Raw genomic sequence first — 22592 nt, 5'->3', positions numbered from 1 at the left:
AGCCATTCTTTTCTTTTCCTTACGTTAGCATAAAGATACTACTATTTTGCGTCATCAGTAATGACACGGGATTGGAATGGTCGGTGTTGCTCGTGAGCCTTTTGGTGACGAGCAATCAGAGGTGCACACACATGGACAACTGCTGATTTTTGTGATTTTGGCTCAGAGCATGAGGTATGTGTACACCAGATGTTTAAACCATCCCCGTTGCATGCAAATGTTGCACAATGGTGGAATGATCGTACTTCATCACATTTGCCAGTTCTCGCAGTACACTGACGTGCATCATTGTGGATTTATGTGTTTAAACAATCTTCACCAAACCCTGTAGGTCTTTCCAAATGCGGAGAGTCGCTAATGTCAGAACTATCCTTAAATGAGAAAACCATTGTCTTGCTGTTCTCCATCTAGTGGCATTGTCCCCATACACGGTGGAAATGTTTCTGGCTGCCTCTGCTGTTGTCACCTCTCTGTTTAACTCAAACAGAAGAATGTGTCAGAAATGTTCTGATTTCTCCACACGGCACTCCAGTTTCTAGCCCCTGCAGATCCACTCATTGTCTCGAAATGACAATATGTAAACTCAAGTAGTAACACTGAACTACAAATAAGAAATGACAAACAATAAATAAACCCATAGCAACCGGAATACCAATAAGCAAAACAAAAGTGCTGTGAACTTGTGTACACACTTAATGATAATAATAATAATTATTATTATTCTCCTGTCAGAAACACACAGGTACATATACATGCATTTTACACATTTATGATTACATTACTTTTGATCAAAACTTGGCCACTTCCAGTGCATTTTTTGTAACTTGTTGAAGATAATCTGTACAGGAGACTGGGCACAATCGACACCGAAGCATGTGCCGGACTGTCTGTTCTCCACAGTCACACTGAATATCATTTGGATCAGTGTATCCCCATTTAGCCAGGTTAAGTTTTGATCTTCCAACTCCAGGTCTCAGTCTGTTCAGGGACTTCAGAGTTGTCCATTCCCTGTCATGGCCTGGAGGTAAAGCTTCAACTCTTTTTCCAACCTGGGGGAAGGTAGGTCATAGCCCTCCATAGTTGTAACCTAGCTTTTTCAGCAGTGGAACTAAGTTCCTTTGATGTCATAAGGAAACTCTTCCTCGACTTCAGTCGTTGTGGATACAGTTTGTGGTCGTACAGAGGATAAGTGATTTCCTGTTCCACTGCCTTTCTTTCCTTGTCGCAACTCTCTCTCTTTGAACTGGTGGTGCTGCTATTCCTGCGAGGCGGTAAAACCGTTCGACTGGAGTGGGTTTCGAGCAACCTGTTATAATTCTACAGGTTTCGTTGAGAGCTACATCCACCTGCTTGGCAAGAGTTGAATTAAAGCAAACAGGACAGGCATTCTCTGCCGCAGAATAGCATAGTGCCATTGCAAATGTTTGGATTGTTTCAGATTCACTATCTCACCATGATCTGGTCAGTTTCCAAAGGAGATTGTTCCTGGTGGAGACTTTCAACTTGCATTTCATGCAGTGCTTTTTGAAAGTGAGAGATCTGTCAAGTGTCACTCCTAGGTATTTTGGAGTCTCACAGTGTTCCAGTTTGACCCCCGACCGTACTATTTTCAACTTGCGAGTCGCTTCCGTGTTTCTCAAATGAAAAGCACACACTTGGGTCTTTGAAGGGTTTGGTTTAAGCTGGTTTGTGTTGTAGTATCTGGATAGATCTTAGAGGGCATTCGTGAGGTTGTTCTCCACCAATTCAAAATCTGTGCCCTGGGTGGCTAGAGCGAAGTCGTCAGCGTAGAAGCAGCTCCCTGTGTTTGGAGCTATAGTTCGATCGTTCGTGTGTATATTAAACAGAATTGGAGCCAAAACACTTCCTTGCGGGAGGCCATTCTTCTGTAGTCTCCGTCGCCTACGCCGTCCCGGAAAGTCGACAGAGAACCTGCAGTTCTGCAGAAGGAAGGCGATGAGTGTGGTTAGACCTAAATCTTTGGTCAGATTGTAGACCTCGACTAGTAGTAGCTGGTGATTGATTGTATCGTATGCTGCTGATATATACCTGCACCCTTTTCATGGCCACAGTTAACAATTATGTCTATTAACATATATACTTAATGATAATAATAACAGTGATAATGATAATAGTAATTAGAAATGTAATTTTAACAACGAAGCTTTTTGAAAAATATTATTATACAAAAAAAAGACAAAATCTGAAGAATAATCTACAATGAACACCGCTCGCAAAGCAGGTGCAATCCACATATGGATTTCACACTGATAGATGTGTCAGGGTGTATACGACCCTGGAGATCAGGGAAAAACCCGGGAATTTTTCCATCCGGGAGAAAACCTGGAAAAACCCGTGAATTGTTTAGAATTCCGGGAATTTTTCATTGTTTTAGTTTTAGTGATTTTGGCTGGTAAGAACCAACACTCTAACAAAGGATATTACTGTATCCCGCTACTGCAGAATAAAACTGCAGCAACAAAACATGAACGGGAGAGAAAAAAATGAAAATAAAACTTAAGTTGCAAAGGAAATGCCCTCTATCCAACAACAAAACAGTGCTCATACAAGCGTCTGCCAACAGTAAAGTGTGTCAAAGGCATTAGGAACACTATGGAATGCTTTATAGCAACAAATTGCCTCCGATGAGCGTGACTTGACAACTGTTTAAATTAGATTCGTTTGAGCAGTTGCGGGCGGGCTCTTGCGCATGCGCAATTGAGTCACGTATGAGTAGTACCTTCTCCCGCTGCTGCTTACGGAAGTGTGGCTGGGCGCCACTACTTAATATTGCTCCGGTTCGGAAATTTCGTAGATCCGGGACATGCACAGAGCAGTCAGAGTTGTGGTGGGGAGGTGGGTCTTCTCCACGTGACCTGTGTTTATGTTCAGTGATTTTGTTGTTTCCTCTACGTTTATTGCTCTCACGTTAAATGATAACAAAACGGATTTTTGTGGCCGGGTGCTATCAAATGAATTAAAATACGTTCGCATAATTACGGCAGGATAAAATATGTTAAAAGTTTCAGATTTTATTTCCATCTTTGACAGTCAAGCATTAATCGCCTTACAGAACAATGAAGTTATTTTTGCTGGTTTGCTAAAGAGATTTGGCTTTTATTAATCCTTTCTACTGAGGCAGTCAATTTATTTGAAACGAAGTGTTTAATTTAGTTTCAACTGTTCGCTGCATTTCAAGTGCACGTATGGCATTATGCTATAATAAAGAACCAAATGCGAGTACTGGTACATCAAGAAAATTTACATGCGGATGTGCATTTTAAGCCGAATTTGATGCACTTTAGTATGGTTCGCGAAATCCCGATGCTCTTGAAGTATCCCTTGAAGTCTTGTTTCTTTTATGACAAGCTCTTTTAATGTTTTACACGTACGAACGAACATATGGGCTTCGTGCGTCATCGTAGCTGCGCAAGCGCGGTGACGCCAGTTAACTGGCGCTTTCTTGCAACTGCTGAAAGGAACCTATTTCTAACAGGTCGCGGGAAAATATTGCGAATGGTGGTTTGAAAAGCGTTACATTCAAAGCAGATTTCCTTTTACGCAAGATGAATTATGTGCGAGAATGTACGATGAATTGCTTACACAAAGCGTTTGACTCTCATTTAAAAATCAACTCTTTGAGGACGACCATTTAGAAGTATTTCGAGTCCAGAAGATGAGACATTTACGTCGTTATTAATAATTTTACTGGCACATTTGTGTGTGTATCTTAAAGTGTAACACGCACAAAAAAGATCAACATTATATGTGGAAGCTTAGCTTCTCTTCCAACTTATTAATCTTCGAGACCAATATTATATGTGAATGCTATGTATATCAATTTAAGCCATTAACTATTCTTATTTGTGTATTCGCGCTACTTAAGAGTGATCTTGCTATTGGCTGACTACATCACGTGTCCTATTGTTGTCATAAGCTGGCGAGATCACGTGAATGAGCTATGACGCTTACAAAAGCGCATTGCAATCTCAGTTTCAATTCTTTGGAAAGTGACATACATTATTTGGTGGAGCACATCAAAGGTCTTTCAAAACATGTTTTTCCCCCCGAGTTTCGTTTTCTAAAGTGCCTGGAAATTCTACTCCGGTATATAAAACCATAAACATTCAAAGGATTGACGAGTTTTACAGTGCCGAGGAAGAGTATACTGTCACTTAAAAAAGAAAAAGTGTATTTTCACCCGGGAGAAAGTGTATTTTTAACCGGGAAATCCGGGAATTTTTTTTCCTTCTCCACCCATACACCCTCAGGGCGTCTACATGGATAAGGAAAAATAATTCCCAGATTTTACCCGGATTTCCCGGTTGAAAATACACTTTCTCCCCAGTGAAAATACACTTTTCCGTGTTAAGTGACAGTATACTTTTTCTCGGCACTTATCAATCCTTTTATGGTTTATGGTTTTATACACCGGCGTAGAATTTCCCGGCACTTTAGAAAATGAAACTCAGGGGAAAAAAACACGTTTTGGAAAGATTTTTGATGTGCAGCAACATATACACTGCGTATTTCATTGTTACGAAGGTATAAATTCGAATTACACCAAACACCGCATATTACTTTCCGAAGCATTAAAATTGAGATTGCGACGCACTTTTGTAAGCCAGTCACAGCTCTTGTCACCTGATCTCACCAGCTGATGACAGCATTTGACACGTGATGTAGTCAGCCAATAGCAAGATCACTCTTAAGTAGTGCGAACACACAAATAAGAAAAATTAATGGCTTAAATTAATGTACAATTGTTGCTACAAGAAAAGCAAAGCTATGATATATAATATTGGTCTCTAAGATTAATGAGCTGCAAGAGAAACTATGCTTCCACATATATTGTTGATCTTTTTTGCGCGTCATACATCACGTAAATGTGCCAGTAAAATTTTTTAATAACGACGTAAATGTCTGATCGTCTGGGCTCGAAACTCTTCATATGGTCGTCCTCAAGGAGTTGAGTTTTAAATGAGAGTCAAACGCTCTGTGATTTAAGAAATTTGTCGTACACTCTCTCACATAGTTTATCTTACATAAAAGGAAATTTTCTTTGAAAGTAACGCTTTTCAAAGCAATATTCGCAATATTTTTCCGGTACCTATTAGAAAGGTACGTTTCAGCAGTTGCCAGAGAGTGCCAGATAATAGGCGTCACTGCACTCGCGCAGTTACGAAGACGCAGGAAGCCCACATGTTCGTACGTGTGAAACATTAAAAAATCTTGCATTAAAACGATTCTAATGTAAAAAACTGTCATGTCATGCTCATTGGAGGCAATTTGTTGTTAAGAAGCACTGCACAGTCTTCCTAAAGCCTTTGACACACTTTACTGTTGGCAGACGTTTGTATAAACACTGTGTTTTGTTGCTATCTATGGCGCATTTTCTTTGTGACTTAAGCTTTATTTTCGTTTTTTTCTCTCGTTCATGTTTTGTTGCTGCAGTATTATTCTGCAGAAGTGGGATACAGTAAAATTTTTTGTTAGAGTATTGGTTCTTACCAGTCAAAAATCACAAAAATTTAACTGAAAACTAAAACAATGAAAAATTCCCAGAATTCAAAAAGATTCCCAGGTTTTTCCCTGTTTTTTCCCGGATCTCCCAGTTGTCCCGGGTCGTAGACACTTCAACCCTGTGTGTGTACTGGGTCTAAATATCGTGTAAGTTAATTGGCTCACTACAGTGTCCCCTCCTGATCCCCATCCTTGTTCGATATTTGCAGAAGTTCGAACTGATTTCGGCAGCTGCGTGCCCGACGTACCGGCCCGCCATGTCGCCGGCGGATTTTGCCGCGGGAGCTGCCGCTGACGGCGGACTGTCGACGGGGTCGGTGCTGTGCATCCTGTTGGTCGTGTTCCTAGGGGTGTACTTTGTGGGCGGAGCACTCGCCCTTCGACTGCTACGGGGCGCCACTGGCCGGGAGATGGTGCCCAACATCGAGTTCTGGTCAGCCCTGCCCGAGCTCGTCAAGGTACGGCACTCTGCTTTCATCTGCTGTTGAAATCTATTATTGTTGTGGTCTTCAGTGTAAAGCAGGCTCGTCCAAACTGTGCCCCCGATGCGCTAGTGCCCGCAATCAGCCAGCGCCCCGGGCGAATTCGTTTGTTGTCGCAGTGGCCGGCCGTGTCGCTCAGCTGGCCGTGCAGACCGCCCGCCCGACCGCCCGCCGCGCCACTGGACCTTATACCATTATAAGACACAACCACGGGTTTGGATATTTTTCTAGCCATGGAAAATGTGTTAGAGTCAATTGGTTTAAAATAGGAACGCCTGACCAGTATAACAACGGATGGAGCCCCTGCCCTACGAGGGATACGCACTTGATTCCTGGGTTATGTTAGGTCAAAAATGGCTGAAGTCGGCTGTTCCTTATTCGCGGCAGTCCATTGTCTGATATACCAGGAGGCACTTTGTGCGAAGATTGTCAACATAATAAATGTTATGGACACAGTTCTTCGAACGGTTAATCATCTTCGATCGCATGGACTCACATATCACCAATTTAAAGAATTTCTGGCTGATCAGCTTGTGGTCTCGCGGTAGCGAGTCTTCCGCGTCGCTCCCCTACGCTCTGTAAAGAAGTATGGGACTCATCATCATCATCATCATCATCATCATCGAAGCGGAATACCCGGATATCCCCTACCACACCGAATTAAGATGGCTGAGCAGAGGAAAGGTGCTTCATCGGTTTTTCTCCTTGAGGGGTGAAATAAATACCTTTTTGAAATGAAAGGACGTCCAGAAGAATTACTTTGTGATCCTAAGTGGGTGGCGAATTTGGATTTTTTGAGTGACCTCACTGGTCATTTAAATACTTTGATTTTCACCTTGGAGTGAAATGTTCACTCTGTTGCTGATTTAGTGCAGACGATTCAAGCACTTAAAAAAACAATTGCACAAGAAAAATTGTGGACATTTTCCTGCACTAGACAGCGTTAAAGAAGATGCGGATTTTTCAGATTATGTCAAAATCATTTGCGAATTACAAGAACGGTTTGAAAACAAATTTTTGGAGATAATTGACCGTCAACCGGCCTTATATATATTTGTTCGCCCGTTTTCCCTTCGGGTAGAGGACGTCTCACAAGTGCTTCAACTAGAGCTGATTGACCTACAGTGCAACATCCACCTGAAGAACCACTTTCTTAGTGTAAAACTTGGGATGACTTTTACAGATGTCTTCCACGAGAGAAATACCCTCTTTTGCACAAGCACACGGCCAAATTTCTCTTAATGTTTGGTTCTACATTTATTTGTGAGCGCTTTTTCTCTCTTTTAAAGCTTGCTAAAACTAAGAAGCATTCATTACTTGGCGATAAAAATTTGATTAATTCTTTGAGGTTAGCAGTCTCACGGAATATTGTACCAAACCTAGACAAAATAGTTTTCTCGAAAAAGAAAAACGTGTAAAATGTTAATTGTCTTCTTTAACAATGCTGACTGTAAGAATTAAAGGGCTTTATAACCTTGGTCAGTTAAAATTATTATGTACAAAACAGCAAACTAAGGATCCGATTTCTAAACTCTGAAAAGAGATACAAAAAGCTGTAGCACGAAGTATAACAAAAAATATTTACTTGTAACTACTAACAGTAAGAATGAGACTCTATATCCCTTACATAAAAGTATTTTTAAAATAGAATAATTTGTTTACGTGTGATCAGACCATGGTACAGTACAACTCACTCTGCAGCTATCACTCACTCTCTCTCTCTCTCTCCCCCCCCCCCCCCCCATGCCAACACTAGCGACACACGGTCGTGTACGGGGCGCTGAACTACACTGCCTTGCGCCCGCGGGGCGCAGTTCTCCGTGCTAATCGATCCTGTGCAAGCCTCTTCACCTCTGTATAAATCCTGCAACCGACATCCACTCAGATCTATTTACTGTACTCGAGCTTTCGTCCCCCTCTACAACTTTTATCCTCCAAACTTCATTCAGTTACCGAATCGATGATTGCTTGTGCCCTATCGACCGATTCCTTCTTTTAGTCATGTTTTCCATATATTTAAGTTCCGTCTTATGTGATTCAGTGTCTCCTCATTCTTCTTGTCAAAACTGTTCATTGTCCACATCCACATCTGTGCAAGACTACACTCTTTGCAAAAACCATCAGAAAAGACTATACTTAAATCTGTATTCAGTGTTAACAAATCTATCTTCTTCAGAAACGTTTTTCTTGCCGTAGCCAGTCTACATTTTATACTCTCTTTACTTCGGCCGTCGTGTAATTTGCTGCCCAAATATAGTAGCAAAACTCTTAGTTTCCATTACCATCACCTGATTTAATCTGACTACATTCTATTATCATTTTTTTGCTTTTATTGGTGTTCATCCTATATCGCACCGAGCGAGGTGGCACAGTGGCTAGCACACTGGACTCTCATTCGGGAGGACGACAGTTCGATCCCACATCCGGCCATCCTGATTTAGGTTTTCCGTAATTTCCCTAAATCGCTCCAGGCAAATGCCGGGATGGTTCCTTTGAAAAGACACGCCTGACTTCCTTCCCCGTCCTTCCCTAATCTGATGAGACCGATGACCGGCTGTTTGGTCTCCTCTCCATAAAACTACCCAACCCAAAACTACAAACCTTCTCCAGACAATGCGCATTATTTTGCAAATAACAGTGTATAAATCAGGTCATTACTTGCTGTGATTAGACGTTCCAAACACATGGACAAACATTCATTTTTGTATAGAGAAAAACTGGTAGCTTAATATTTACCTGATTATGATTGTACTGTTGAAGTAAATGTTTACCTCTGTATGTAAATAGTGAATCCTATTCACAGTACATTACTGCTTGTCTTGGAGCTTGTATGAACACTGTTATGTGCCATGTTGCTAACAGAACTTTGAAATCTCTGAATGTGGATATACAGATGATTTGTAGAAAGATGGGCAAATGAGATATGTTTCTAAATTTATTTTTAGGCAGTAGGGATTCCCATTTCTTGCGCATGTTACATGAGATGGGAGTTTAAATAACTAGTTCTTTTCCCCTCCCCCTCCTTGTCTCCCTCCCCCCCCCCCCCCCCAAACCTCCTGACCTAGCAGCCCTTTCCTGTTCCCACAGTGTCCCTAAACACTGCTGCAAGCAGCACCACACCCTCCCCCACCCGTACCCTCCTACCCCTCCCCCTCCCCCTCCCCCTCCCCCTCCCCCTCCCCGGCCCGGCCTCCTCAACCCCACCACCTAGACTGCTTATCCTATGATGCACTGTCATACTGCAATGGTAACAGCGGTTGCTGCCAGATCACCAAAAAGTAAGTGCTGTGGGCCTTAGCTAGTGCCCGGATTGGATGCCGTCCGGGTCTGCTGAGTGTTGTCGGCAATCGGGGTGCACTGAGTCTTTGTGGGGTCAGTTGAGGAGCTACTCAACTGAGAAGTAGTGGCTACGCTTATCAAAGCTAACGGCCAGGAGAATAGTGTGCTGAACCCGTGACCCTCCATATCTGCATCCAGTGATGCCTGTTGGCTGAGAATGAAATGGCGGTCAGTCAGTACCGTTGGGCCTCCTGAGGCGTTTGGGTGGAGGAAGAGATGAGGCACCATTGCTGTAGGCAATCAGGTGTCAGAGACCAGAGACAGTGGTCGTGTATGTGTGTGTGTGTGTGTGTGTGTGTGTGTGTGTGTGTTGCTTTTCTTTGCTGTGTGTTAGAAGAAGGGATTTTGGCCGAAAGCTCAAATGTATACCATTCTTTTTGTGGTGCCAGTCTGCAACTCAACATCAGCATCTCATCTACAAGTCAGTATCAATCTATCTGTTTCATAATATTGTCACTATTTGTATATTTTGTTGATAAAAAAAGTGAATTTAGAATAAACTCGGCAATTCGCTGCCGCAATACAAGAAATAGAAATAATGTTCCCGTAGACGTCACGTGCCAATGTTAACACCACGACATTGCCAACTACAACTGAAACGGGCACGTGACCGTCGGCACTGGACGTTGAGACAATGGCAGAGCATTTGACATGATGAGACAGCACAAATCCGTCATCTTTGAGGGGAACAGCTCCTCGACGTTTGTACCGTGCGACGGAGAGAAGCTGGCGGCACCCTCATTATGCCTCAGGGGAATATTTGTACTGACATCCGTGTATCCGATGGAGCTCAGCACCGTGACAGTCGAGGAGTATTGTACACGGGCTGCAGACCGTGCACACCCCTTTATGATGATCACGTTTCCTGATGACGGTGGCATTTTTTGACACAATAATGCACCATGTCCCGAGGCTTGGCGTGTGATGGACTGATTCACGGAACACAGTGGTGAATTTCAATTGACGTGCTGGGGCCCCAGTTCACCTGATCTGAGCCTTATCACACACATCTGGGATGTTTTTGAAATTGAATTTTTGAATTGTGAGGCAGGTCCATCTGATTAGATTGAAACTACCTTCACATTTTCAGGTATAGTTGACAGTACCTTGCTAATGTAAGCAATTGCAGCACTCAAGCCATGGCTTTATCCAGAGCACTATGTGACTTATACAGTGAGAAACTTGTTTTACTAGGTTGCTGATCTTGCATCTTAGTTGCCTATGTTTTCTAACTCTCTCCCTATTTTTAGCTCCTCTTTCTTCTAATAACAGTCCTTGTTTATGGTGATTCAACTGTAGAAACTTTTGTTTCTGCTCCTGCTGGCTTTTTCGAGCTTCTTCCAGATACTTCTTAAATTATTCATGTTTTCCTTCTCTTTCTATAACTTTTTCCTGTCTTTCTGTTGCTGCTAGGGCATCCTCGTCTTCCAATCTTAAAATAAAACAACTGTGACTCAGATTACGTGCTCACATTACACATTTAATTTTCTGTTATTACAATGTGGGTTGAAATTGAGAAGCCGGCCGGTAAGGCCGTGCGGTCCTAGGCGCTTCAGTCTGGAACCGCATGACCGCTATGGTTGCAGGTTCGAATCCTGCCTCGGGCATGGATGTGTGTGATGTCCTTAGGTTAGTTAGGTTAAGTCCCATAGTGCCCAGAGCCATTTGAACAATTTTTGAAATTGAGAAATTTTTAGTAGTGATATTAGTTATACAGTCACATTAAGAAGTAAATTACTGAACAAGATAAAGTTATCTCTAATATCTCTCTTGGTACAAAAACTTAATTACATGAAAGTGACTCATGTTACATGAAAATTCGTACTGTTATATTATATTATTTAGCTCAACCTATAATTTGCCTGCTTCAGTTTCATGCTCTTTGTGCAGTTCATTAGGGTATGTAACAGTAATACAAATAATTCTATGCTAATTCTTACCTGCGAATTAGGTGAAATGAAGGTCCAAAATCTCCAATATTTCACACTCTCATCACATGAAAAACATATGGTGTTATATAAAGGCTACAAATTATGGCGGGAAAGCAATAATGAGCCACAAACCATTGTTGATATACAGTAAAAAGTCCAGCATTTTCAAAAAATATAAATAAAGTACCAAATCATAAACTTTTAAATATTGTAAGTGTGTCCTGCTCTATATGGAATACTCCTTCACATTTGTCAGCTTTACCCACTTGCAACTAAATTGTGACATTCCAACCTAACTAGACCTCAGGTTATGCTACAGATCACTGTCACCACAATCTACATCCTACCTTTGAGACAAAACCATTAATAATATTTCAGCATAGAAGGTTCAGACGTGCTGTCCAGGGTGTTTCAAAACTCGATGGGAAAACTTCGGGAATGGAATCCTCGTACAAGAAGAAGAAAGAATGTCCAGTAAACATGGGCTCATCTCTGATACTGTGAAGCAAATCTCTCTTACTGCAAGCTCTTTGCTTTCCATATTTTCGGAGGAGGTAATATGGACAAGAACAAGAAAAAAAAATTATTAGTAAACATGTGCTGTAAAATGAATACCTTAAGAACTACGAGCACTTGTTCACTGTAGAAGATAAGTGTTCCACAGTAGTGAAGATAAACAACTGCTTGTAACTCTTAAGGTATACATTTTAGAGCCATGTTTACTTGACAATTTTTTTCTTGTTTTGGTCCATACCACTGCCTCCCAGAATATGGAAAGCAAAGAGCTTACAGTAGAAGACATATGTTTCACAGTATCGAAGATGAAAAGGTGCTTGTAACTCTTTAAGGTATTCACTTTTGAGCCCACATGTACCGGACTTTTTTTCTTCTCATTATACGAGGAATCCATTTCAGAAGCTTTGCCTACCAAGTTTTGGAACACCCTGTATATATACACTGCCTGACAAAAACAGTGAAACGCCCAGAAGACACGGTCAGATGCCTGTATAACTTGTGCATGTACACAATATCATCAGATATGTAAAAGATTAAAGTTGCAGTTGTCCGTGACAGGTAGAACAGCCACCAGAGTGCATTGGTGTTCTTCATGTTTAGTTGTTTGTACCAGGTCCAGTAGGGTATAAAGGGGCACGAATAGCATCACATGGCGAGTGATTCCTGGGAAGGAAATATGTACTTGTGTGAGACAGCATTATCAGCACGTGACAAAGCTCGAAAGGGGCCTCACTGTGGATATCCGTTCAGCCGGCTGGTCGAATCGTGCATTATCCAGATTTGTCGGGCATTCAGATGTGACAGTGGCTCAATATCGGACTAGATGGGAATGTGAAGGTGAGCGTACTTGTCAGCAAGGTTTCTTTCGATAGTATCTGAACACCACGACTGAGGATCACTGCATTGTGAACTGAGGACATGTAATGGACTCCCTGCAGTATTCTGTGTCACCGCACACCATTAGTCTGAGATGAGCAGCAGCCAGACTAGGGAATTATTGCCCCACATGTAGGCTACCATTACAATGATGACGGTGTACGAAGTGGTGCTGTGACTGGGAAGCACACACGGACTGATGTCGAGTGACGTGACATTGCGATCGGTGACGAATTGCGATTCTGCGCTACCCCGGATGACTGTAGTCAGTGAGTATGTCAGTGACATCGGGAGAGATCCCATTCTTTCAGTGTTTCGGAGAGGCACAGAGGTTTTTCTGCCAGTATCACGTCGTGTATCGTGGGTCGTAGTGACCGAGGGAACTCTGTCGGCATGACGGTATGTCTTGTGTCCTCGCAAGTTAAATCCTGTGCGACAGTACTGTGGTACCGTTTGTCGATGGGAAAACTCTCGTCCACACATGAGGATATCGTTTTGCCATCAGTGGCTCTACACATTTACAAATACCACGGGGAGAGTTGCCGTTTAGGAGAGTTGTGAGCCAGCTTACATTGCGAGAGGATACGACGGTTTTACGACACCCTTCCCGACCAAATTGGTGTGTGAATTTCTGCCAGAGGGGATGAAAGTTATACTTGAAAGTGGGTTGGTACTGCCAAGTGGTTGTTTGTAAATTTGACTATATTTTGTAGTCATTGAAATAACATCACATTCCCTTTCGACCTGATAAGTTTTATTTTGTTTCCTCCTCCTGTTCTGAGTGTTTCATACTTTATATTATTAGGTTGCTGCATAAATTCATAGCATTTTTGTTTGCAGCTTGGTATTCCGGTTGCTACGGGTTTGTTTGTCGATTCTCATCTTTTATTTGTAGTCCACTGTTGCTATCTGAGTTTATATATTGTCATTTTGAGGTAGCTACTGGAGCGGTGGATGCTAGAAAATGTGCTGCCAAGTGTAAAAATTCAAATATTTGTGACATATCTTCGTGTTTGAGTTTAGTATAGGGGTGACAGCGGTGAAGGCAGCTAGAGACACTTGCGCTGTGCACGGGGATAATGCTATTGGACTGGACACGGCAAGAAATTGATTTTCGCATTTTAAGGAGATCGTTTTGACACCAGTGGCTCTCCAGATTTAGAAATACCTTGGAGGTTTGATGAAGACCATTTAAAAATCATTAATCCATTTCAGTGTACTAAAAGCATTAATCTACAGTTATCCACGTCACTGTACTCGAGAACTTGCAAGTGTGACGAACTATGATCACTCCACCGTCGTGCGACATTTGCACACAGTGGGGAAAGTTTCAGACATCAGGTGCACAGGTACCACACGCTCTGAGCCAAAATCACAAAAATTAAGAGGCGTCTTTATGTGCATCTCTGCTTGCTCATCATCAGTTTCTTGTGAACAACACCGAGCATTCCCTTCCTGTGCGATTACTGGTGACGAGAAATGGTGCCTTCGTGCTAACGTAAGGAAAATAGAGGAATGGTTGAGCCAAACAAAGACCTGTGTGAATCTACAAAAGATAATGTTACACATTTGGTGGAACAATGACAGTGTGATGTACTGAGGATTGCATCCCCAAAGTGTAACCATCACTGCTGACATTTATTATCGAGAGCTGAGACATCTTGCAAACATAGTCCGAGAACAACAACCGGGAAGACAGCACGAAGAGATGCTACACCACAATAATGCTCATCCGCATTCTACTAGACGTACAAAAAACACTGTGCGGGAGTTGAGTTGGGAAGTCATTCTGCACCTACCTTACTCACCTGATACCGTGCCCTCACATTTTCTTCTTTACCATTCTCTGTTGAACAGCCTTCGAGAAATATGTGACTGTAGGCTTTCCCGGCGTAAACTATTAATGAAGGTTTCTCGGGTCTTCTGGCAAAGATGGGTAGTATGACACTTCCCAAAACATCGTGAGATATCAACGCTACCACCCGGCTGGAGACCCGAGAAACCTCCGTCGGCCTTCAAGGAACTTCTTTTCCAGACGAAAATGTGCTCCTAACGTGGCTCGACGAGTTCTTCCCTGAAAACCAAGTGATTTCTAGTCGAGAAATTGAAAAGTGAACCCAGCATTGGCAGACTATTGTAAATGGTGGAGGAGAATATATTATTGATGACAAAAGTCTCTGTTATGTGCATTTGTCGTGTTTATTAAATTTATGGAAAAATGCTATGAACTCGTGCGTCAAGATAATTACATATACATCAATACTCTGCAGGCCACCATACTGTGTGTGGTGGATGGTACCTAATACCACTACTTGTCATTTCCCCTCCTGTTCCACTCTGAAATAGAGCGAGGGTAAAACAAATGTCTGTACGCCTCCGTATGAGCCCCAAATTTCTCGTATCTTATCTCCGTGGCCCTTATGCGCCATATACGTCGGTGGCAGTAGAATTGTTGGGCGGCAGTTAGCTTCAAACGCCGGTTGTCTAAATTTTCTCAATGGGGTTTCTCGAAAAGAATGTCATCTTCCCTGTGAGGATTCCCATTTGAGTTCCTGAAGCACCTCTGTAACACGTACTTGTTTCTTGAACCTACCGGTAACAAATCTAGCAGCCTGCCTCTCAGTTGCTTTGATGTCTTCCTTCAGTGCAACCGTACAGAACCCAAACATTCGAGCAATACTCAAGAATAGGTCATACCAGTGTCCTATATGCGGTGTCCTTTACAGGTGTACCACTCATTCCTAAAATTCTCCCAATAAATCGAAGCTGACAATTTGTGTTCCCTACCACAGTTCTCACATGCTCATTCCACCTCACATTGCTCTCCACTCGCCAGCATTACGCCCAGATATTTGACGGTGTCAAGCAGGACACAGGGAAAATATATATAAAGAATAAAGATGCTGTGACTTACCAAACGAGAAAGCTTTGGTAGATAGACACAATAAAAAACACACACACACACACACACACACACACACACACACACATCCATCCGCACATATACAGACACAGGCAAACACATGTAAAGGCAAAGAGGTTGGGCAGAGATGACAGTCGAGGCAGAAGTACAGGGGCAAAGATGTTGTCGAATGACAAGTAATGTACGAGGGGGGGGGCAACTTGAAATTAGCGGAGGTTGAGGCCTGGTGGGTAACGGGAAGAGAGAGTATATTGAAGGGCAAGTTCCCATCTCCGGAGTTCTGATAGGTTAGTGTCAGAGGGAAGTATCCAGATAACCTGGACGATGTAACACTGTGCCAAGATGTGCTGGCCGTGCACCAAGTCATGTTTAGCCACAGGGTGATCCTCATTACCAACAAACACTGTCTGCCTGTGTCCATTCATGCGAATGGACAGTTTGTTGCTGGTCATTCCCACATAGAAGGCTTCACAGTGTAGGCAGGTCAGTTGGTAAATCACGTGGGTGCTTTCACACGTGGCTCTGCCTTTGATTGTGTACACCTTCCGGCTTACAGCACTGCAGTAGGTGGTGGTGAGAGGGTGCATGGGACAGGTTTCACATCGGGGGCAGTTGCAAGGGTAGGAGCTGGAGGGTAGGAAAGGTGATTTGGGGATTTCATAGGGATGAACCGAGAGGTTATGAAGGTTAGGTGGACGGCGGAAAGACACTCTTGGTGGAGTGGGGAGGATTTCATGAAGGGTGGATCTCATTTCAGGGCAGGATTTGAGGAAGTCGTATCCCTCCTGGAGAGCCACATTCAGAGTCTGATCCAGTCCCGGAAAGTATCTTGTCACAAGTGGGACACTTTTGGGATTCTTCTGTGGGAGGTTCTGGGTTTGAGGGGATGAGGAAGTGGCTCCGGTTATTTGCTTCTGTACCTGGTCGGGAGGGTAGTTGCGGGATGCGAAAGCTGTTTTCAGGTTATTGGTATAATGGTTCAGTGATTCAGGACTGGAGCAGATTCGTTTGCCACGAAGACCTAAGCTGTAGGGAAGGGACCGTTTGATATGGAATGGGTGGCAGCCGTCATAATGGAGGTACTGTTGCTTGTTGGTGGGTTTGATGTGGACGGATGTGTGAAGCTGGCCATTGGACAGATGGAGGTCAACGTTGAGGAAAGTGGCATGGGATTTGGAGTAGAACCAGGTGAATCTGATGGAACCAAAGGAGTTGAGGTTGGAGAGGAAATTCTGGAGTTCTTCTTCACTATGAGTCCAGATCATCAATAAATCTGTACCAAACTTTGGGTTGGCAGGCTTGGGTAACCAAGAAGGCTTCCTCTAAGTGACCTGTAAATAGGTTGGCATACGAGGGGGACATCCTGGTACCCATGGCTGTTCCCTTTAATTGTTGGTATGTCTGGCCTTCAAAAGTGAAGGCGTTGTGAGTTAGGATGAAGCTGGTTAAGGTAATGAGGGAAGAGGTTTTAGGTAGGGTGGCAGGTGATCTGCGTGGAAGGAAGTGCTCCATCGCAGTGAGGCCCTGGACGTGTGGGATATTTGTGTATAATGAAGTGGCATCAGTGGTTACAAGGATGGTTTCCGGGGGTAACAGATTCATCAGACAATTGTTAGCCTCATTTTCATAATCTGCCACCACATAACCAGTCCTTTTAATACATTTACACGCAGTTTTTTCACAATTTTCCCGAATTTCTCCACCCTTAAAGTGTTTTGGAGGCAACACAACTACCCAACCTTTGTACACATCATTGTTTACCAACCTAAGTTCACCACAGGATCAACATAGCTCAGCTTAAACCAACACTTTTCGAAACTCTAGTTGCTTTCTAGTTCACCTTTATCTCTCCCCATATATTTTTATTTTCACTTTAGCCTCATGTTACACTTTCCACCTTCTAATAACATGTCACCCTCACAACATCCCCACGACGACCCCATTAAGTTTTATTTACATTCCCTCCACAAACATGCCTCCACCCTAGCCGGATTACGCTCCCATATTTTATTTACTCAGGCTTGTCTGACATTTGGCATCACCCCCAAAGGCCTCACACTTAAAGTTCCCATCTCTGGCTGTAACACTTCTTTCCATCAGTCCCTATACCAGTTCCAAACCGAACAATCCATTGCCCTCACACACCTAATCCTTCACCTACACATCAACTCAGCCAATGAATACACCTGTCAACTCCTATCCCTAATCAGAGTCTTCAATCTTCCCTCTCCCACATCCACACCGACTGTTCAGAGCATCCTCCTACAGGCCAACCGCAAATTAGAACAGCATGTCACCTTCCACCTCAAAAAACTATCCAATCTCCTGGTTTTCCACCTCCGGAGAGAGAACTCACTCACCCTCCACAACCTCCAACAAACCTCAACCTCCTCTCATTGCATATAGACCCAGTCTCTCCCATCTACTCAATCTCCCACTTCCAGCGCCACTCCCCCCAAAACCTCAAAATTCTAGTCAACACAATCTGGAACCACAACACCCCAATTCAGTAGCTAACTTTCCTCCAAAACTCTCTCCCAGTCCGAAACCTCTGTCCTATCCAAAGGCCTCACCTTCAGCCCTACTCCCAGATTCAACCAAACAGCCCTCATCAAAGATTTACTGTCCTACACTCGTAGTCTCTGCTGGAAATATCACTTTGCCACGAAGAAAAATAATCCTAATCCTAATCCTACTCCTAACGATCCAACTCCCCAAGACACTATCCAAATTGAACCCTGCCTGGAACAGTTCCGTTCTCCATCACAGCGGGACCCACCTCCTCTTCCTCAAAATCACCCTCTCCAAACCTTCCAGGAATTTCTCACTTCCAGCCTTGCCTCTCAATCTTTCTTGAAAAACCTTAATCCTACTCCCAACATCACCACTGCTGAAGCCCAGGCTATCCGTGATCTGAAGGCTGACCGATCCATCGTCATTCTTCCGGCTGACAAGGGTTCCACGACCGTGGTACTTGATCATCGGGAGTATGGGGCTGAGGGACTGCATCGGCTTTCAGACAACACTACATACAAAGTTTGCCAAGGTAATCCCATTCCTGACGTCCAGGCGGAGCTTCAAGGAATCCTCAGAACCTTAGGCCCTCTACAAAACCTTTCACCTGACTCCATCAACCTCCTGACCCCACCAACACCCTGCACCCCTACCTTCTTCCCACTTCCTAAAATTCACAAACCCAAACATCGCAGCCGACCCATTGCAGCTGGTTACCAAGCCCCCACAGAACGTATCTCTGCCTATGTAGATCAACACCTTCAACCTATTAGATGCAGTCTCCCATCCTTCATCAAAGACACCAACCACTTTCTCGAACACCTGGAATCCTTACTGAATCTGTTGCCCCTGGAAACCGTCCTTGTAACCATTGATGCCACTTCCTTATACACAAATATCCCACACGTCCAGGGCCTCACTGCGATGGAGCACTTCCTTTCACGCCAATCACCTGCCACCCTACCTAAAACCTCTTTCCTCATTACCTTAGCCAGCTTCATCCTAACTCACAACGCCTTCACTTTTGAAGGCCAGATGTACCAACAATTAAAGGGAACAGCCATGGGTACCAGGATGGCCCCCTCGTACGACAACCTATTTACTGGTCGCTTAGAGGAAGCCTTCTTGGTTACTCAGGCCTACCAACCCGAAGTTTGGTACAGATCTATTGATGACATCTTCATGATCTAGACTCACAGTGAAGAAGAACTCCAGAATTTCCTCTCCAACCTCAACTCCTTTGGTTGCATCAGATTCACCTGGTCCTACTCCAGATCCCATGCCACTTTCCTCGACGTTGATCTCCATCTGTCCAATGGCCAGCTTCACACATCCGTCCACATCAAACCCACCAACAAGCGACAGTACCTCCATTATGACAGCTGCCACCCATTCCATATCAAACGGTCCCTTCCCTACAGCTTAGGTCTTCGTGGCAAACGAATCTGCTCCAGTCCTGAATCACTGAACCATTACACCAATAACCTGAAAACAGCTTTCGCATCCCGCAACTACCCTCCTGACCTGGTACAGAAGCAAATAACCGGAGCCACTTCCTCATCTCTTCAAACCCAGAACCTCCCACAGAAGAATCCCAAAAGTGCCCCACTTGTGACAAGATACTTTCCGGGACTGGATCAGACTCTGAATGTGGCTCTCCACCAGGGATAAGACTTCCTCAAATCCTGCCCTGAAATGAGATCCATCCTTCACGAAATCCTCCCCACTCCACCAAGTGTGTCTTTCCGCTGTCCACCTAACCCTCGTAACCTCTCGGTTCATCCCTATGAAATCCCCAAACCACCTTCCCTACCCTCTGGCTCCTACCCTTGTAACTGCCCCCAGTGTAAAACCTGTCCCGTGCACCCTCCCACCACCACCTACTGCAGTGCTGTAAGCCGGAAGGTGTACACAATCAAAGGCAGAGCCACGTGTGAAAGCACCCACATGAATTATCGAATGACCTGCCTACACTGTGAAGCCTTCTATGTGGGAAGACCAGCAACAAACTATTCATTCGCATGAACTGACACAGGCAGACAGTGTTTGTTGGTAATGAGGATTACCCTGTGGTTAAACATGCCTCGGTGCACGGCCAGCACATCTTGGCACAGTGTTACACCGTCCGGGTTATCTGGATACTTCCCACTAATAGCAACCTATCAGAACTACGGAGATGGGAACTTGCCCTTCAATATATTCTCTCTTCCCGTTACCCACCAGGCCTCAGCCTCCGCTAATTTCAAGTTGCCGCCCCTCGTACATCACTTTTCATTGGACAACTTCTTTGCCCCTGTACGTCTGCCTCGACTGACATCTCTGCCCAACCTCTTTGCCTTCACATATGTCTGCCTGTGTCTGTATATGTGCGCATGGATACGTGTGTGTGTGTGCGAGGGTATACCTGTCCTTTTTTCCCCCTAAGGTAATTCTTTCCGCTCCCGGGGTCGGAATGACTCCTTACCCTCTCCCTTAAAACCCACATCATTTCGTCTTTCCCTCTCCTTCCCTCTTTCCTAATGAAGCAATCGTGGATTGCGAAAGCTTGATATTTTTGTGTGTGTGTGTGTGTGTGTGTGTGTGTGTGTGTGTGTGTGTCAGTTTGTTTGTTTTTTATTTATTGTGTGTCTACCAGCGCTTTCCCATTTGGTAAGTCACAGCATTTTTTAATATATTTTTCAGCAGAATATGAAGGAAAGGCTGGCCACAAAATGTGATTAATTCTTACGTTAGTGGCATAAAGGTGTATCTTGTTAACAGTTGTTCATTGGCTTCCACATTCTATCCTCCTATTGGCTGCCTGCATCTTATAGGTTACTACTATGAACAAACGCACAGATGGCCCTCCCTTTGTAAAGTTTAGCTAGGTCGATGCAATGAGATACATTGGTAAGTGCAAAGCAGGTAGAACTGAGCTTTATGGTTAACTTATCCAGACCTGTCACGTCTGTTGCAGGACGGTGTCACGTTCACTCTCAGCGGCTGCCGAGTGCGGCCAGCCAATCTCTACGACAGCATCTGAGGACTCGGTGTCCCCTGTGGTATGCCGATACTGCTGCCAGCCTGATATTATTCGAACCTGTCTGAGCTGCTTTTGTGTCAGTGTTACAGATCTGTAAAAGCTGAACTGCTCAAAATGTATCTATCACAATTCTGTCTGCAAGTTACTGCGGTGCGACATTTCGCACAATCGGGAGAAGTACAAATGGCAGTTTGTTATGTATCGACTCACTAAACACGGAAGTTGTTCTCTTTTTTGTTTAAAAAGCTAAGATGTCAGAAACATTCTGATGGTTAACACACACTTTAGTAACAATAAATACTGGATAGCTCTCTTCGTATGAAGGGAGAATTTTGAGTTTAAAAGAGGTACTTGTGCCAAAAACAGTTGAATATGTTTCATAAACTTGCTGAGTGTACAGGGATTGTAAATACAGATGTGTTCCATAAAAGAATGCTGGGCATTTATATTTGTAACATAATTACAGAGTGTAATTCACAAAGTTTTTGATCCAGGTCGTGAATGATTACTGAAAATGGAGCAGAATTTTTCCTTGTAATGTTTTCAGAAATAAAACGATGAGGATTTATTGTCTGAGTATAATGATATATAATAGTTTACTGCTTTGGTGAGAGCAATATATTTTTTGTGCTGCTGTGTAACTTATCATTACTAACTTGTAAATATTTGTTTTTATCTTGTTTACTGTTAAAAAAAAATAGATGTTGAAACCACAAGAGTGTATTTTACCACGATTGGAGTATGTTGTGTTTTTCTGTGGAAAGAGACGAAGACTGTGAGTGAAGTTTATGTTCGTTTCTTGTTTCTAAACTTTTATAAAGCTTTAATTAAAAAAAAGAGGGATATGCAATAATTGTATGTTCATTCTGCTTAAAATTATGCACACAAGAGGATAATTAATTCCTCATTGTGTTTGTCAGAATTCCTTCCTCTTCCCCACTTAGAATGTATTATTTATGTGCTTTAAGTTTGAAATTTTTGTACAACAGATGTTTACTGTGATGGAACCCATAGACTTGAAGGAAGAAAGTAATAACATACTTCATAAAATGTTCATTTGATTGGCTTCTCTTTTCTTGCAAACTAATACCTTGAGGGAAATAGAAATGCTAATGAGAATGCAAGAACTAGTTTTGGGAAATATAAATCTGCAAGTACTCCATTTCTTTCTCACACACTAATTTACTTTTTGCCAAATAATACCTCATTTACGGTTCTTGTGGATTTTCCACTTATAATTGTCTGTGACATGGCATTGTTTCTTCAGCTACTTGTGTTCATTTAATCTTTAAATTGGCTCAATTGTATGAATACAGAGTTTTACATGTAAATTACTGTGATGGGTGGTAGAACAAACAAATCTCTGTATTTTAAAATAATTTTTATTCAGTTTCAGCCATTTGAATTCATCTTACATGGGGAGTATAGTGTGTTCATTCTAAAAATATGCGAAGCATGTGCAATTT

The 22592-nt window shown here is 43.1% G+C and overlaps 1 protein-coding gene across 1 annotated transcript in view; it reads left to right on the top strand.

The window, feature by feature from the left end:
• LOC126108748 (cation-dependent mannose-6-phosphate receptor-like) overlaps positions 1–21979 on the top strand; it is a 143395-nt gene extending 121416 nt beyond the window's left edge. Inside the window, exons 5-6 of the mRNA XM_049914092.1 lie at positions 5733–5981; positions 21061–21979. Of these exons, the coding sequence (XP_049770049.1) occupies positions 5733–5981; positions 21061–21126 (315 nt within the window). The 3' untranslated portion in view covers positions 21127–21979. The remainder of the gene's footprint in view (positions 1–5732; positions 5982–21060) is intronic.
• The last annotated feature ends 613 nt before the right edge of the window (positions 21980–22592 follow it).

Source organism: Schistocerca cancellata, chromosome 11, assembly GCF_023864275.1.
Source record: "Schistocerca cancellata isolate TAMUIC-IGC-003103 chromosome 11, iqSchCanc2.1, whole genome shotgun sequence".
Classification (NCBI taxonomy): Eukaryota; Metazoa; Arthropoda; class Insecta; order Orthoptera; family Acrididae; genus Schistocerca; species Schistocerca cancellata.
Note: the sequence above shows the minus strand (reverse complement) of the source record. Positions and strands in the feature narration are given on the sequence as shown.